Genomic DNA, 16,797 nt, shown 5'->3' with positions numbered 1-16,797 from the left:
GTGACAGGAAGGTTGTCGTCCACTCACCCATCGCCATTCAGGTCAGTGACAGCCACAGAGTAGCCAAAATAAGAGGCCATCTAAGGGACAGTCAAAACAGGAAGTTACTCCACAACCGAACTATGGCGCAGTGTGTGACAGGCTGTGTAGGTGCACCTACCTGTTCCCCAGTGAAATTCTGGAGGAAGGTCATGTTGGTGGAGTTGATCATGGCCACCTAAAAGAAAACAGACTGTCAAATGCAACTAATGAACCACACGGCTGTGTCCTTGCAGCCCAGCAGGAGTAAACATGGCCAAGTCGTCTGACAACCAGACACATGAAGAATGTAGGAAAAAAGTCCAAAACCACATTTAAAAAAAAATGCATTTATTCAACTGAAACCCCCTTTCTTTTTCTTGCCCTCCCCCACCATCATCCTCTTTGTGCCTTTAACATTTCGCCCCCTCATCTTTTCTCCTTCCCCCCATACTAACCCTGGTTGTGGGGAGAGAGACGGAGGGGGAAGGCTGAGAATTCCTTCATAAGACCTAAAATAACAACCACATGGAGACAGCCGGGGGCTTAACATACACACACGCACACACACATGCAGGAGGATACACGTTGATCCAATCACAGATGTTTCAAAGACACACCAGACTTATGAGGATGAGTAAGCACAAATATTGAAGCCCTGACTTTAGTGTTAACCTTCAGGCTCTCTCACTTGTCACATGGTCCCAGAAGACCTTGATTAGGCCTGACAGCTACTCCGGAGCCAGACCTCTAACACGGCCTACCTGCACCCCCCTAACATTCCTCCTACTGCGATCTACAAGCCCCCTCTTCAATGACACATGCAGGACTCTGTCTGTACAAGACTGTAACCTTCTCGCAGCAGCTACAATGTCCAGACGTAAAACACACACTGTGTGTGTGAGCAGTGTGATGAGTCCTGGGGTTGCACTGCAAGTTAGGGTTAGGGGTCATGTGTGGAGAAGGGTTAGTGGGGTTAGGTGAGGTCACCACCCTCCATATGCAGCGGAAGCTGTGTGTCATTAGGGAGGATTGACACAGCCAGCCCCGGGGACACGTTCCCATCAGAGATTACACCATGCTTATATGCGTAGAGGCTCACTGAGTACGTGTCATAGCCCTGCATGTTGGTAAATATTTGTTCTGTACAGTAAAGAATGTAATCTCTATGAAGCACGGGAAGCAGATGGGCCTGCGAGACTTAGTGTGCTTTTTTAAACCCTGTAATACTCGCTGATTCCTTTCTCACTTTTTAATCTCACACAGGAGGTAGACTTTCATTTATAAACCAAGAAAAGTCAAGTTTATAAATGTCAAGTAAACAAGTATGACAAGTCACACGACATATCTTAATAAGCTCTGCTAGACTAGCTGCACTGCCTCACAGCAGCTGTGAACTCTACATGTCACTCACACACGTACAACATGTATTCACTCATTGGCATCTTTTGTGACGATGGCAGTGGAGTGTGGAACACATGAATCCTCTATAAGGTGTTCATCAGGTCCCGCTGGGTCATAAACGTCTCCATTCATTTGTCACATCGTGGGCTTTTGTCTAATTTGTTCTTGTGTTACTCACATATCCAAAGTTCTGCGCTCCTCTTGGGACTCCTGCTATAAGCTCTGGGAAACACGAAATCAAAGAGACTCAAATTAACGAGAGTGTGAGGAAAATTTACAAAGAGAGAAATAAATTTGTCAAATGATTAATTTCCCCCTAAACACTCCCTTGTTGGAAAAGCCGAATGTCGCTGAGAACACACTGATGGATGCTCGGGCTGGTGTGTTGATTGATGAGTGTGGTGCAATTAGCATAAAGGGGTGATCTGAAGGACCCACCAGAGAGACAGGACAGAGCCACCGCCACCCCCACCCCCACCCCCACCCCCACTCTCAGCTCTTCCCAACAGGCCCAACCACAGGCCTATAAACCAGCACTTCCCAGCTCCATCTTCACTTAGAACTCCCAGTTACGACCAGTGGGACTAGGGGCTTGGGGAACAAGACCATAACAGGCTTCTTACCACAACACAACACATCAAGAGGCATGTGTAATTTTTTAAAGATGATTTTAAGTCTCTCTTGACATGTGTTGTGCTGGAGGGTGTTCAGGGACTTTGTGGGGTAGGGATGAGTGGGGATGTTGCCCAGAAAAGATCCCTCTGAATGATAATTAGATGAGAGTCTCTGATAAGATAGAAAACTATGAATGGAGGTCTTTCAGAAGTGTCATTGACGGGGGTGCTAATGAGACCAGCTGTGACAGCTTGTGACGAGGACAGATTTTTATGTTTACTTCATATTTCCTTGAGTGAAATATCTGCTTGCTTTGTTGAAAAGGTTTGTGGATTTCTTTTGTAGTGCTGACAAAACGATGGCGTGAAAACAAGCTTCACCAGTGCAGCACTTGAAGCTCACAAAGAGACGGGATGTCACAAGCGCGTGCAATACGAAAAATAGAATCGTCATTTGCATTCCTAGTAATCAGAACTTGTTTTGCTCTACTCTTTTTCTCTGAGTAAATTAAAAATGACCCCAAAGGTACTTTCCATGCGCGTATTTGACAACATGGTGCTGTGTGTCGTGCGTTTCTCTTTCCCCACATAATATTTCAGATCCAAAGGAGACTCTCTGGACCCGCTCTAGTCCTGAAGAGGTCTTTGGAGTCTGCACTAATCATTCTAATCAGTCGGGATGGAGGAGAGGAAATCCCTTTATCAGTGGTTCCCGAAATCCTGTCCCCTCGGGGTCGTGACCCAGACATACAGAGACAGTTTTCATTATGGCCTGTGAGTTCAGACACTGTCACCCAGCTGTCCACTCCCTATTGCTCACCCAATTACAGAGCGTCCAGACCAAAGAGTATTAAGAGAAAATAGACTTGTCAGTGTCTGACCTTTGCAGTTTTGATACATCTTCTCAAATATGGGTTTAGTTTCACTAATAAGGATAAAATGGTAATTCTAATACATCAATTCTGAATCCGTTTTGTATAGTTTACCCTGCAGTTGAGTTTTATTCTGAGTCCAACACAATGAATTGCCACCTCCGGTGTAGCCTGCCTAAGTCTGGATTAATCGGTCCTTGCTTATTCATGGGTTGTCCCGCTTGTTGTGCACGTATCATGGCAGCAAACACACAGCAGGGGATGGATTAGCCAACACCCAGGAGGCATGAAAAGTTTGGAATAAAACGTGAAAGTCGGATTCGTGTGTGTACATTCATCGGGCGTACTGGGCACTAAGAAGATTTGTTCTAAGTGATTCATTCGTTCATTTTCACCCAACACCTGCCAAACTCTGTAAACATGCGCTCATACATCTTTGCAGGATGTTGTAATGATGTTTTGTCTTTCTCACCTTGTTCCGAGTCTCCTGTAAACTCTCCCACTGCCACAGAGTAACCTGGAGACAAATCATCATGTGGGTGATATCATCTACACTTTGCTCTGTGTGTGATTATGATGATTATTTAGGGTCCATGTGTTTGGGACTTTGTTACCAAGGTAACTGTTGTCATGTTTGTCTTCAGCAGCAAAAGTATATTTCTCTCCAGGAACTCGTCTCAGCACTGCCTTCAAAGAGTAGCCATTCAATATCTCAGCTACGCCTGCTGTCATCACTTGACCTGCACACACACGCGCGCATGCACACACACAAACACACACACACACACACACACGCACACACACACAGATGGATAGATAGAAAAAATAAACAACCAGGGTGAGAATGTCACATCTGTTCGTGGACAGCGATTTTGTCTTCGACCCCATGGAGGGAAAACTTCTTGCCCTCTGCTATCGAAACCTGCTGGAGCTCCAACACACTTCATCTAAGATGCAAACAACACACTTTTCCCGGAGGAAAAGTTAACACACGTCATTACCGGAGAAATAGGGGTTAAAAAAATATTCCTTTAAAACTCTCAGAAAAACATCTGTCGTGTCGGTGGTGAGGATTCTGAATTATTAGCATGCACACACACAAAGACCATCCTTCCTCAAGTGTTGAACAGGAGGTCAGACAAACAAATGATTTTATCTACAGCTAGCCTCAACCTTCCATAAATCCTCTTGAATGCGTGTGTGCGTGTGCAGTGATGGGGAGGAAAAGGTGCCCTATTAACCCTACGCAGTTCTTCCCTCAGTCTCTCCTTCGCCTTCCCTGCCAGTTCATCTCCCAAAATACCACTATATCAACTCATTATTAGTCTTCCATCTGATTAATGCTACACGCACAAGTCCCTGCTACTAATGGGAAGCATCCTGAGATAACAGGACTGTATATAAAAGAGGATTTGTAAGATGGCTCAGGCTGACGGCTGAAGATTAGAGCTGTATATTAGAGGCTGTAAACTCCAAGCTGAGTGCTTTTATAAACATTTGGAGGAAGTGTGTTAACCCGAGGCAGCCAGCCCTGCCACGCTGAGGGCATTGAGAGTGAGCAGCCCATTAGAATGTCTCCGATGCCTGTCCAGCGTGCTTTTTACATGCCGGAGTATCAATATTTAATTGTATAGAATAACTTCTCCGACACAGAACTGTAGTAATTTATGTAGCCGGTGCGTGATTTTTCTTTTCTGAAGTGAAGATGAAGGTCCAATCAGCTGTTACAAAGACAGGGAATGAAAGGAGAATGAAGGTGTGCAACTGATCAGCGACTGCTTCTTGCCAACAGCTGCAAAACAAAGTTCTCTCTAAAAAAAAGTTAGTTCAGGAAAGCCACACGAGCCGCTCACCTCCTATCAGCTGTACGCTGAGTAATAAAGGTCTTGATGGACATGATCTTGATCTTTTCTCTTCCAAAAAAAGGACAGAAACAAAAATGTGGAGATTTTTCTTGAAGTTTAAGTCTAACAAGGTTAAGCTGTCTTCATTTTCGTTTGTTTTCCTCAAATTCATCCACTTTTGCATGTTGCTGCTGTCCCTATATTTTGTTTCTTTTTTGGGGGGGGGGGGGGGTCAGCCTTCGTGCTGAATGCTTATTCTTGCTAGTATGATACATAAGCCTCCTGCTATTTTGCCAAATTTGAGTGTAAACCAGCCTCAACATCCTACAATTGTTTGGGTCCTGAGTCGTCCTGACTGAAATTAGGATCACACACACACACACACACACACACACACACACACACACACACACACACACACACACACACACACACACACGGAGTTGGGGGAGTAGTGCGACATGGTTGGCAAATTCTAGCAGTGTCTCCACCTATTACGACATTCCATCCTTCTGCATGGATGACCCCCCCCCCCCCCCCACCAGAGAGCCAGCTGACCCCAGCACTGCTTTAAACAAACTGGAGATCCATCTCTCTTCTCCATCTGACTCCTTTGCTTGCACCTCACTTCTCATTTTTCTCACTTATTGCTGCACCATGTTTCTATCATCTCCTTAACGACGACTCATCACTCTCGCTGTCCTCCCGGCTCTCTTTCTCTATCATTCTTCTCCCCACCTCTTCTCTGTCCTTGTCAAACCCCCCCCCAACCCCTCACCCGCCACCCCTGTAGCATGGCCTTGAGTCCTTCAGTCTGTGTTTTATCATGGGGCAGAGGGGCAGTCCCTCCACACTCCATTACCCTCCGATCAGCTCATTACAGAGCCCAAACAGCCACTTCCTGTTACACTGTTACAGACATGAAGTAAAGGGGCAAGGGAGGGGAAGAAAAAGGAGATGGAAAGAGGCAAAAAGAAAGATGCACATTTCGTTCCGTCTCCCTATTTAAGAAACCTGTGATGAAAGTGCAGATCTGGCAAGTGCAACAGTGTGAGTGCGTGTGTGTGTGTGTGTGTGTGTGTGTGTGTGTGGGGGGGGGGCTTTTCTGACTGTTAAACTCATCTCCATTTCCTCATACTCATTTGAATTCATTGAGGTTTACACACTGTTGTTGCAGTTACCTTGCCAGTAAAAGCTTCCAGGTCCTCCTACCACCAGCATTCCTTCCTGGAATGAATAAAAACCAGTTAGGGTCAGCCATGTGACGCTGATTTCTCAGTTACCGTTACATAAGGGAATGTTCGTGTCAGACTGGCGGGAGTGTATGACAAATGCAGCAGCATGTGTGCACTTTTGATTCCTGCTGTCATGCCTGTTGACATCCTTTAGAGAATGACAGCTTCCTGTACAGAAGGGTAGAGGTGGACCGTGAGACAGAGGCCAAAGGTCACATTGACTATACAGTGAAAGAATGTGTATATGTATGTATGTGTATTTGGTCTATTGTGTTCAGAGTTGAGGGGGCTCCTCTGAGGACAAACATGCTCTCGTCTTGCACTCATCCTCTCTATAAATCTTTGAAGGGAGTCTTGTGGGGGGCGGGGGGGGGGGATGTATGGATGGGATTGTTAAACCAATCATGTTGACTATGAATTTACCTTTGTGAAATCCACACTGAAGCCAGCCTGGCAGAACCCCTGCCCTTCTGGATCGGGGTCATCTGGAAACCACACAAGCACACAACAAAAATATAAAGCATGTTTTCTTGTCTTCAGAGAGTTTAAGTAACAACAATATGCTGTTTGTTTCATACAGGACATAGAAAAGTATCTAATTCTGAGTTGCAGTGAGATTCCAAAACCAATGGTTCATGCACTGATTCAGAAAGCCTCATTGATCTCGGTTGACTGTCATCTTAAGCTCCACCGATGAGACCACGTCAAAATCTGAGCCCTGCAGCTAGAACACAGATGAGTAACTGATTGGTTCTTTTGCAGTATTTGAATACTATTAGCATTAAGTTGGGTTTTAATAGACGAAATAGTCTCAACAACAGTAATTCAACAAGAACAGGAGTATACACTCGTGGAGTTTTATCACTTGAAAAGACTTTTTTGCTGCTCTTCCAACTGGGTTTGGCATGTGATGACCGAAGGAGCTTGTCGCGTCTATCGGGGAAATAGAAGACGTTCTAGAATGGAGAAGTTCCAGACGTAACTGGGGAACTCACCTTTTGAGCTCCTGATTTATGGATGTTCTCATCAAGCAACTTAAAGCTATAGAGCAGAACATTTCCATCGAAACAAACATCCTTTATATTGAGTTCAATGTTATCAGAAAAAATGAATCGAATTCAAAGAATAATTTCTCCAATTGTTGTGTGATGCTCTGAACAATGAATCCATTGATTTCATGACGGACTAGGGTATGATGATGGAGATGAAAGGCCTGCACCACATGAAAATAATTAAAAAACTTTCGTTCTGGAAAGTGAAGGGTTTGAAAAACTTTTTGTGATTGTGACTTCAGACGGTTAAACTGAGTTATGAAAATAAAGGATAAAGGTAAATTGCATATTTGAAATTGCAAATTTGGGAGAAGATGAAGACAATTTAAATCAGAAATCGATAATGCATCTTGTGTTTCTCCCCCCCCGAGAGAACACAAAACTCATATTCACACAATGAATAGCTCTCATTCCAGAGGCACTCCGAGCTGCAGCTCGATGATGTGTAGCTATTCATGTGTAAACAATGTCTGACTTATAGTAGCTCGTGTAGATTCTAGTAAAGATGGCGACAGAACAATCAGACTTGGATGCATGAATTTCCCCCTTGAGGACAATTCAGTTTACAGTCTGATTATGCTGCTCTTGATTAGTCATCGCTGGTATAAACAAGAAATGCTTAAACGAGTCAGCTGTGGGGAGCGTTAGCGTGTGTGAGTGTGAACAGTGAGGGGCTTTTATGCAGAGCAGATCATGGTGGTGGTGGTGGCGGTGGGGGCGATAAGGCCTGTGTTTGATCTGCTGTTTATGATGTGCCACCTGATAGCCTCCATTGGTTCTTATCATACACTGCTGCCACACATCAATGTAAAGGGCAAAAGAGGTCGCAGGAGAAATGTCTCAGACTGAGATAACATAAAAGTGTGGTGGGGTGGGGATGGTTGGGGGAATCCCATGATCCCGTTTAGAGAGCTGATGACAGAAATCAGAGGGGAGAAGATAGGAACAGATAGTGTGTGTGGTGCATTGCATGGAAGAACAGAATTTAGCATCAGATGCTAACAGCTTTTAAATTAGGACTCATTTACACCGAGGCCCCTGTCCAACCATAGTAACGCCGCTCAAGATGTTCTCAGTCTTGGTTTCAGTCAATTGAACTGGCATTCTCAACCATTTTAAGCTGAAAACAGTTACAAAGGATGTCACACACACCTACAAACAACTGTGTGTGTGTCCTGTGGTGGTAATCAGACAGGTAGGCCTTGGACTGCCTTTCACATGATCACCACCATGCTGTAAGATGGTGATGAGGGACAAAGGGGAAGAGGGAGCAGTGGGTGAAAAAACAAGGTTTAACACTCGGAAAGCCAATCACAAGGCCAGTCACCCTGATTCCAAGCTCCGCCCCCTCTGACGACCTAGGGAGGGTCACATGTAAGTGACAGTAAGAGGTGTCGCCAGGAGGACACAGTGCATCCTCTCCACTTTCTCTCCTTTCCAAACAGGCACCCTGACCAGTCAAAGGAGGCGACCAGGACATCCCCTCCTCTGGCCTCCCGCTCATTGACATTGCAAATTGTTCCTGGTGGCGGATAACACAGGGATTCGAACCAGTGACTGTGTGTCAAGTAACCAAATACACCTTAAATGTGACTTTACTTATCAAACATTTCTCCTCCTAGAGAAAGCTGAAATTTTTGAAAAGCAGAGCTCTTTAACAGGTTAAACACCAGAGAAAAAACCCGAGGCAGACACAAATTTTTATCGGGTGAAGTAAAAATCTATGCCCAGCGTTTAACTTTATGTCACATAACAGCATGTTACACCGATTTAAGTTATAATCTGACAGGGTCTGTAAGGAAAAGAAAAGAAAATCTCGAAAAAGGGTTCCTTTGCCTGCAAATGGAAGATGGGGGGGGGGGGGGGGTAAATAGTGTCTTGTAGTTACTCACTGGTCCTGCAGGGCGAGTACTCAGCGTAGGCACTGAAGTTCTGCACGGCCACATAGCAGGTCCCGACTGGGTCCTTCTCACCACTCAACTTCACCGCCCGCCAGTGGTAGAGAGGAGCACAGGCCTGCGCAACAAACGTCACTTTAATTCTACTTGGAGACCCCAACATAAACAAGAGAAGTTTTGGTGAAACTTTTCAATCACGTCCACTCACCACCACCTTCCCTTTGTGAGTCCTGACGGATGCTCCGAACCACTGGTGCGACTTAAACTCCAGAGGCTCTCTGGTGCCGTTGACTTTTATCATTCGGTTATCTGGGAGAGAGGGACGGATGGAGAGACAGGAAGTGGTGAAGACATATAAAAGCGAAATGAAGGAGACATTTCATAACGGCGCCAGTGAAAGCTAATATTGACTTGCCTGGAGATGGAAAGCATTTAGCCAATAACAAACATCAAGACACCATTTGCCCATTTGCCCCCCCCCCCCCCAAACCAGACACTTGACAGGATATTGGAAGGTTTTTAGTGAAAGCAGGTCCCGTAAAATAAAATAACAACACTTGAGAGACTGGTACACACACACACACACACACACACACACACACACACACACACACACACACACACACACACACACACACACACACATTTAAAGCGTTTCCCTTCCAACTGAACAATAAAGTGTCAGATTTGGTGTGATGTTGTGCTGTGTGTATGTGAATGTGTGTGTCTTTACAGATACTTCCCAGTGTTACTACAGGCCAGCTGGGTCTCTTTAGAGCCGTGCAGATCCCTCCTTGTTAAACGCCTTCCTTTAGCACATGCTCACACCCACGCACACTTAAAACAACAACAAAAACAACAACAACAATGGCTGTAGAAAGACAATCTGCTGAGTGAGCATATTTGAGCGGCAAGTATTGTTTAATAGTTGCACTGCTCATGTTTGGACATTTCAAGGAGGGAATTGATCATTAAGTTAATGTCATTATTCTCAAAAGGTTCCTTGAAGTGACAAATGTGTGTTCCAAGACTGAGTCCTGAATTAATTGTTTAGCTCTTGATAGATGGGAAACAGCTATCAGAAAATCCGAATTTTTACACTCAAATCCCTCTCTCTTCCTCTAAAATACTTCAAACACTAGTATTATGTCAAGTATTGATGTTTGTCTTACAAATCTGGACTTCATGTTCATTTGACAGATTATTTTTGGTGTCATGATGCAGATAAAAGCAGCAAATGGCTCGTGAAGAGCATTGAGGGAAAACGAGCTCCAGTTACAGGTTAGTGGCTCCCATAAACAACACCAACATCCCCGTCATACTGACACCACTCTCACAAACAATTTCTTTTAAGCTTGAGGAGGCAACGGAGCAGGCAGTGAGAGCTGGAGGTCTGCCTGGAGGAGACGCGCTCACAGCTCCGAGACAGTGACACACAGGTGGTGAGGCAGAACCTGAAGGAGAGACACCTGCCAAACACACCTGCTGAGTATGTCAACACACACACACACACGCACATGCACACGCACACACACACACACACACACACACACACACACACACACACACACCTTCAGCCCTTCACACAGACTGTACTAACTCTGTGTCACGTGACTATGTTCTTTGGTGTACATTTGTCGTCATCAGTATTGCAGCAGGCTCTTGAGGACGGAGCTCGACATTCTTTGCTGGGCGCTGAGACGATATCAGCAGAGAAGGATGATATTTTGAGATCTCTGATGAAGCTGCTTCTTCTGATGTTTGCTTGTTCTGTTCCTCTCCAAGAAGCTAATGGACAATGGAAGAGCTCGACTCCCATATCCAGGTATTTATATCTTTCAATCTAAATGTCTGAGTGGACACTGTCCTGTTAGATTCCCTAAACATCTGTTCACAGTCACTGGAGAAGCAACTCTCAGGCTCTTAGACGGGAGCTGGCACAGCTTGGCAAGAAGACAACCTGAAGATATTTCATGAAACCATTTGTTCTGTGTGTGCCAATACTGACCACCTCCCACCAGGAATTGGGGGAGCAGCGGGATGTAACGCTGAGGCTTGGAGACTTCTTCCTGTCTCAGGGAACAGCGTTCCCTGCACTGAATTATAAACCACGAGGGCCTGGGGACAAGACCCCGACCTCTCCAGCTACTTGATCTCTCATGTAAGCTTGAACCGCCTGCTGATAGACAGAATGACTACCCAAAGTGTAAAACATGACTAACAATCAGAATCATGTGTTCTCTCCACAGCCTTATTCAACGCCTTACAATAAATGAAATAATACTGTTATGATAGGTTCTATTTCTAGAAGTTTGCTGTCACCTTATTGAAACACACTGGTTTCATTTGTCCCCTTAAAGAAAATATTCTTTTTATGATTGTGTCATTGTTTTCTTGTTGGTCACAGCTTAATGTCACCATGGCAAAGATAGCAGGAAGGCATACAAACACAACGCAGGACTTCTACGTCCACCGTTGCAGGTGCAAGGCAGACGTGTAGATGTTTAATAAAGTTCAAAATGCACCAATGATCTGCAGCGCCATTCCGGTGTTACGTGGTCAGCTACGTGGAAACTTCAAAGTCATGTTGTAATTTTCAGATGTTTGTTTTAATATTCCTTCAAATAGGCATGAAGATGGAAAAAAATGTAACATTAATTAGTGCTTATAGGGGCAGAATGGCTCTGAAGTGTCTCTGAGCAAGACACTGAAGCTCTAATTGCTCCTGATGGCCCTGCGACGGACTGGCGACCCGTCCAGGGTGAACCCCGCCTCTCACCCAATGTCAGCTGGGATGGACTCCACCCCCACCCGCCATGAGCCTTAACAGATTAGCGGTATAGAAAATGGATGGATGGATGGATGGAACTGGTGCTTATGTGTTTCGTCTGTATTTATATCCACAAACATTAAAAAGTAATGTTTGAGTGTAAAAATTGCATAATAAACTGTGATATATCCTGTATCCATTACATATCTTTGTCACAACTGTTTGATAACCACATTTGCAGGGACCATTGCAAAATATAACCCGGCCAATGTATCAATATCACATTTTTTCTTTCTATTGTTAGTATCAGCCTCAATTATCCTCCATCATTTGAGCCCTAATCTTTATCCAAGCACTAATGGCAAATCGTGGGTGAAGGGAGAGAATGAGGAATGACCCAATTCACGTTTGGCCCAGATGGGGCCCGTATCAGAGCCAGAAATGCCAAACGTGGCCCAGATGAGGCCTGAGTGAGGCCAGGTTCCTTCGGTCTAGTCCTGGAGATGCTATGCCTTCATGGCACTATCTCTGGATCAGCCTCCCTCGCCCACCTCCTCCTGCCTGACTTGACAAGCCTGCCTTTTGGCACCGAGCCCACGCAAACACACAGGTACATGCCCGTGTACGTGAAACTGACGCAAGGATAATAACCAGCGCAGCACACACAGATGTTCCCCACTGGAGCTGATTCGGGTGCTCGCCATGTGTGCGTCTTCTAGTCTGGTTTATTATACCTGTGATGACGTGACTGAGGCAACTCTAAAAATACCCACAGACATCCATCACTTTATTCTGTTGAAACGACACACATGTGCATGACCGCCTCCGTGTTTAGCCCTTTACTCCCAAAACCTGCTGTTAACCTCCAAGCAATTTACTAACACTAAACATGTGATGAGAACTGAACCCAGAATTAACTCGATGGAGGCCTATGAAAGCTCAGTTTGGAGATTTATTTGTGTCTGGGTGTCATTTGAGCCAGAATATCAGCTGATTAGTGGTCATTGATTAATCAGCTGCTCTGCAACCAGCACACAGTGGTGCCTGTGAGCCACTCTGCTGATATCTTCCTCATATTTTAAAGCTTCTGCTTCAGTGCTGAACAATATTTGCTGGTGTTTCAGTGTGTATTTATTACTCTGAAACTGGATATGGATCTAAGTCATAGAGTATATAGAGTATATAGAGTACATAGAGTACATAGAGTACGAAGCCGTTTCCACCAAATTACTGAGCATGATAAGTGCACTTCCATCTCTATCTCTCTTTATGTGGCCTACACAGTGATGACAGAAGTCATCTCACAGAGAGCGAGAGCAAGGAGAGAGAGAGAGAGAGAGAGAGAGAGAGAGATTGATGGAGAAGGAGAGACAAGAGGAGGGGAAAGGAGACAGGGATAAATTTTCAGCATCTAATGAAAAGCAGACCTCACCCAATCCCCCTTTTCTTCCAAAACGGGAACTAAATTCCCATGTGCATACAGTTTACTCCTCCCTTTCTTTTCTCCCTACCTCCCTGTCTCCCCCCTACTCTCTCTCTCTCTCTCTCGCCCGCTTGCTTCCTCACTTGTTCTGGTTTTTTACCCCTCTCTCTCTCTCTCTCTCTCTCTCTCACACACACACACACACACACACACACACGATTACAACTCACATGGAAAAGTGTGCACCACACACTGATTGGACAGTTTCCATTGATGTTAATAAAGCAGAATCATGATGATTGAGCCTCGCGCCGCTATGTAAGATGAAGCTGATGAGACCCATACGTCTTATCTGTGTTTCTCAGACACACATACCAGACGCACAGGTTACGAAACCCAGCGGTTCCAAATGTCTCAACATCTGGGGCCACCTATGGCTTCTTAAAAAGGATCCACATCAGAGAAGGCACACATATTTCTGCAGCCCAAATAAGAGAGGTCATAAAACAAGTTTGTCCAGCAGCCTTCCTCTCCATGTCCACACTCAGGATTTAATCATATCCAGTGAATAAAAATCACTTCAGCTCCTGACATGACAAAGTAAAAGAGGTAACTCACTGGAGTTATCAAAAGGAATCTGTCTGCAGCTGTCAGGGTGTCCTGGCCAGGGGCAGTAGTAGACAGCCCCCGCCTCCACTATGCCAGGCTGGGAGGTGTTCGCCTTGGGAGCCCCCACCAACACACTGATCCTGGTGGACAAAGAGAAAAGGTACTTCCAAGACATGCAAGAGAGTATTCATGCAAGCATGTGTAGTCAAAGATTCATTCATAAGTTTCCTTGTTTGTTACATGGTTTTAACCTGAGTGATTCTCATAGTTTGGACTCCTTCCAGAGCATCTAAGATACTAAATGTCATTTATTCTGGTTTTATTTAGCTCAAATATGATTTCTCAGACAGTCTAGATATGACAGTAAAGTTGGACCAAAACTCTTGAAGAGACAAGTTCAGTCTTGATGTTGCCACTCACGTGTTGCTGTCGGATGTGGCTTGGTAGAAGTCCACAGAATAACCGAAATAACTCCCCTCGGGTCCCCGGTAGAGTGTAGGATGCTCTGCGTAAAGATTAAAACTCCAAACTCCAGTTGGCGCCGGCCAAAGCACCGAGAGCACCCCGAGAACAAACATCCCAGCGGAGGAAATACAGTCCCATGCACGCTCCATCCCACAGACAGAACTCTGTATTCCCAAAATGTGGAGGGAAACTGTGTGTGTGTGTTTGAGAGAGAGAGAGAGAGAGAGAGAGAGAGAGAGAGAGAGAGAGAGAGAGAGAGAGAGAGAGAGAGAGAAGTTCCTCCGTGCAGGTGAGGGAGGGTCTTCAGGGCTGAGTCTGGATCTCTGCTTGCGCTCCCCTCAAAACTCCCTCCCGACACCCCTGTAACCACCAGGTCTGCTCCGAGGCACCAATGCAAGACTACACAGTTGTGCCCCCGCCTTCTGCGCGCACACACAGACACACTAGAAGGCACAGACCACATCTGGGACCACAACAGAACTGGTGCGTCATTGCCATTTTTTTTTTTAAAAGGCACATTTATTGTGAAGCTTAATCCTCAAACAATTAATGACTATGGCACATGGACTTGGGCGGGAAAGTATTTACGCATGCGTAAAGATTCTTGGTCTATTATCCACCTTTTATTTAACTCAGTCGAACAGTTAAAGCAGTTTTCCCTTCCGTTGAGAATAACTACTTGTTACCATGTCACTTCGCAGCAGAAACGTACTGAGCTGTGCGAGTAGTCTCATTGTGTGTCACTCAACACCAGACGATTTTCTCCTTACACACTGCCAGGTAACTTCACTCCTGCTGAAAATAATATCCTGCAGTTTTAAAGAGGTGACAGGTCATGGCCGCGCACCCACTTCCAACAAACTGTTTATTAGTAAAGCTTTATGGGACGTTGATGATGAATTAAAGCCCAGTGGCAGGCTGACAGTGCAGCGCCAGTGTGGCATGTGTCAGAAAAATGGAGGAGGGGAAGCATTTTTTGTTAACTCTAAGACTTTTTTATTGAGTCAATTTCAATCTCACTTCCTTTACTTAACTGCTGCAAACTTCTCTCCCCTTGTTCCATAAAACTCCCTGATTGTTTTCATGCAATGAAATGAGAGGAGCTCTGTTCTTTCTCAGGTAAAATCAAAGATGACCAATAAAAATGCAGTTCTATAAAATGTTAAGGCAGGAGAGCAGAGAGACAATCTTCTGTTTCTGTCTTCTCACAAAGGAGAGACTTGACAGATGGGAGGGGGGGGGGGTTAATGCAGTTGAAGGTGTTTGCCAGGTAAAAAGTATTTTAATGCTGCTCAGTTTCGTTGTGAGCAATAATAATTTTCTCTTCTTTCAGCCAATAAAACTCTCACGGATCACTGAAGTTGCAGGAACACACACATTTAAGCCACATACTGTTCAGGTTACGTCCTGTCATTCCGCCAGTGGATTCTGATCACAGATTTACTGTTGGTCATTCAGGATTAAGAACTGCAGATACACACACACACACACACACACACACACACACACACACACACACACACACACAGATCCACATTCTTTCTCTATTAAACAAGAAAAAAAACAGGCTGTAAATATTGAGGTGTAGTTTCCATTTATATCGCAAGGGTTTATACCAATTTTTGTTTTCTTTTTTAACACGAGATCATAGTTAATGAGCAGAGCACCTCAAATTGCATACAGAGTGAGACTTTCAACAATATAAACTTAGAAACTGAATATGTAAGTGCTCAATAAAACATGCAAAACTCTTAGAACCTGTTGAGTGTGACTATAGATTTCCTGTGCGAAAACAATTTGTCTGAGTCAAAGACGAATATTTTTTAGGAATAAAAGATTTAATTCAAGTGTCTACAAGTACAGACACTTACATTTAATGCTTTAAGACCATCCATCCATTTTCTTCCTCTTATCCTGTTCAGGGTTGCGGGGGGCTGGAGCCTCATCACAGCAGCCTTCAGGCAAGAGGCAGGGAAGGAGGACCAACACATAGAGACAGACAACCATTCACACTCACAGTCACACCCACGGCCGATTTAGAGTATCAATCAGCCTCGTCCCCTCTTGATGTCTTTGGACTGTGGGAGGAAGCTGGAGTACCAGAGAGAACCCACACAGGAACAGGGAGAACATGGAGACTCCACACAGAAAGATCCTGTGCTGGAGCCGGGACTTGAACCCGGAACCTTCTTGCTGTGAGGCGACAGTGCTGACCACTGCACTACCGTGCTGCCCGTTGCATTGAGACCATTTCAAGATAATTTAGAACAAAATTTGACTGGTTTTAGACAAATCATCAGGGTTTCAGGAAGGTAAAGAAGGTAGGACGTGTCAGGAGAAAATTAAAGAACTTAAAACATCCAAAATGTTGACTTTGACGCATAAGAGCTTGACTCATTTTGAAAAATAAATAAATTCAAAGACAGACCAATGAAATTATGTCACATATTTCTGGCATCTAAGACCTCACAAATTAATTTGAAGATGATGGAATGACTTTTTAATATTCACAGCATGGTATATTTGTAATTTTAAGACTTTTTGTGGACATGAAAACACCCTGATATAGCAAAGAATCATGATATTTAAGTGA

The 16,797-nt window shown here is 44.6% G+C and overlaps 1 protein-coding gene across 1 annotated transcript in view; it reads right to left on the bottom strand.

Moving 5' to 3' along the window:
• Positions 1 to 14,546, bottom strand: part of itga8 (integrin, alpha 8) — a 41,735-nt gene extending 27,189 nt beyond the window's left edge. The window contains exons 1-11 of the mRNA XM_086218590.1: positions 14,160 to 14,546; positions 13,749 to 13,879; positions 9,146 to 9,246; positions 8,932 to 9,055; positions 6,411 to 6,472; positions 5,934 to 5,979; positions 3,523 to 3,648; positions 3,381 to 3,425; positions 1,601 to 1,644; positions 161 to 217; positions 28 to 80 (exon numbers count right to left, since the gene is read on the bottom strand). Of these exons, the coding sequence (XP_086074716.1) occupies positions 28 to 80; positions 161 to 217; positions 1,601 to 1,644; positions 3,381 to 3,425; positions 3,523 to 3,648; positions 5,934 to 5,979; positions 6,411 to 6,472; positions 8,932 to 9,055; positions 9,146 to 9,246; positions 13,749 to 13,879; positions 14,160 to 14,353 (983 nt within the window). The 5' untranslated portion in view covers positions 14,354 to 14,546. The remainder of the gene's footprint in view (positions 1 to 27; positions 81 to 160; positions 218 to 1,600; positions 1,645 to 3,380; positions 3,426 to 3,522; positions 3,649 to 5,933; positions 5,980 to 6,410; positions 6,473 to 8,931; positions 9,056 to 9,145; positions 9,247 to 13,748; positions 13,880 to 14,159) is intronic.
• Between the last annotated feature and the right edge of the window lie 2,251 nt (positions 14,547 to 16,797).

Source organism: Aulostomus chinensis, chromosome 11 (assembly GCF_037954235.1).
Source record: "Aulostomus chinensis isolate RoL2024-O1b breed Wild chromosome 11, RoL_Achi_v1.0, whole genome shotgun sequence".
Classification (NCBI taxonomy): Eukaryota; Metazoa; Chordata; class Actinopteri; order Syngnathiformes; family Aulostomidae; genus Aulostomus; species Aulostomus chinensis.
The sequence above is the reverse complement of the archived record's forward strand: the minus strand, read 5'-3'. Positions and strand labels throughout refer to the sequence as shown.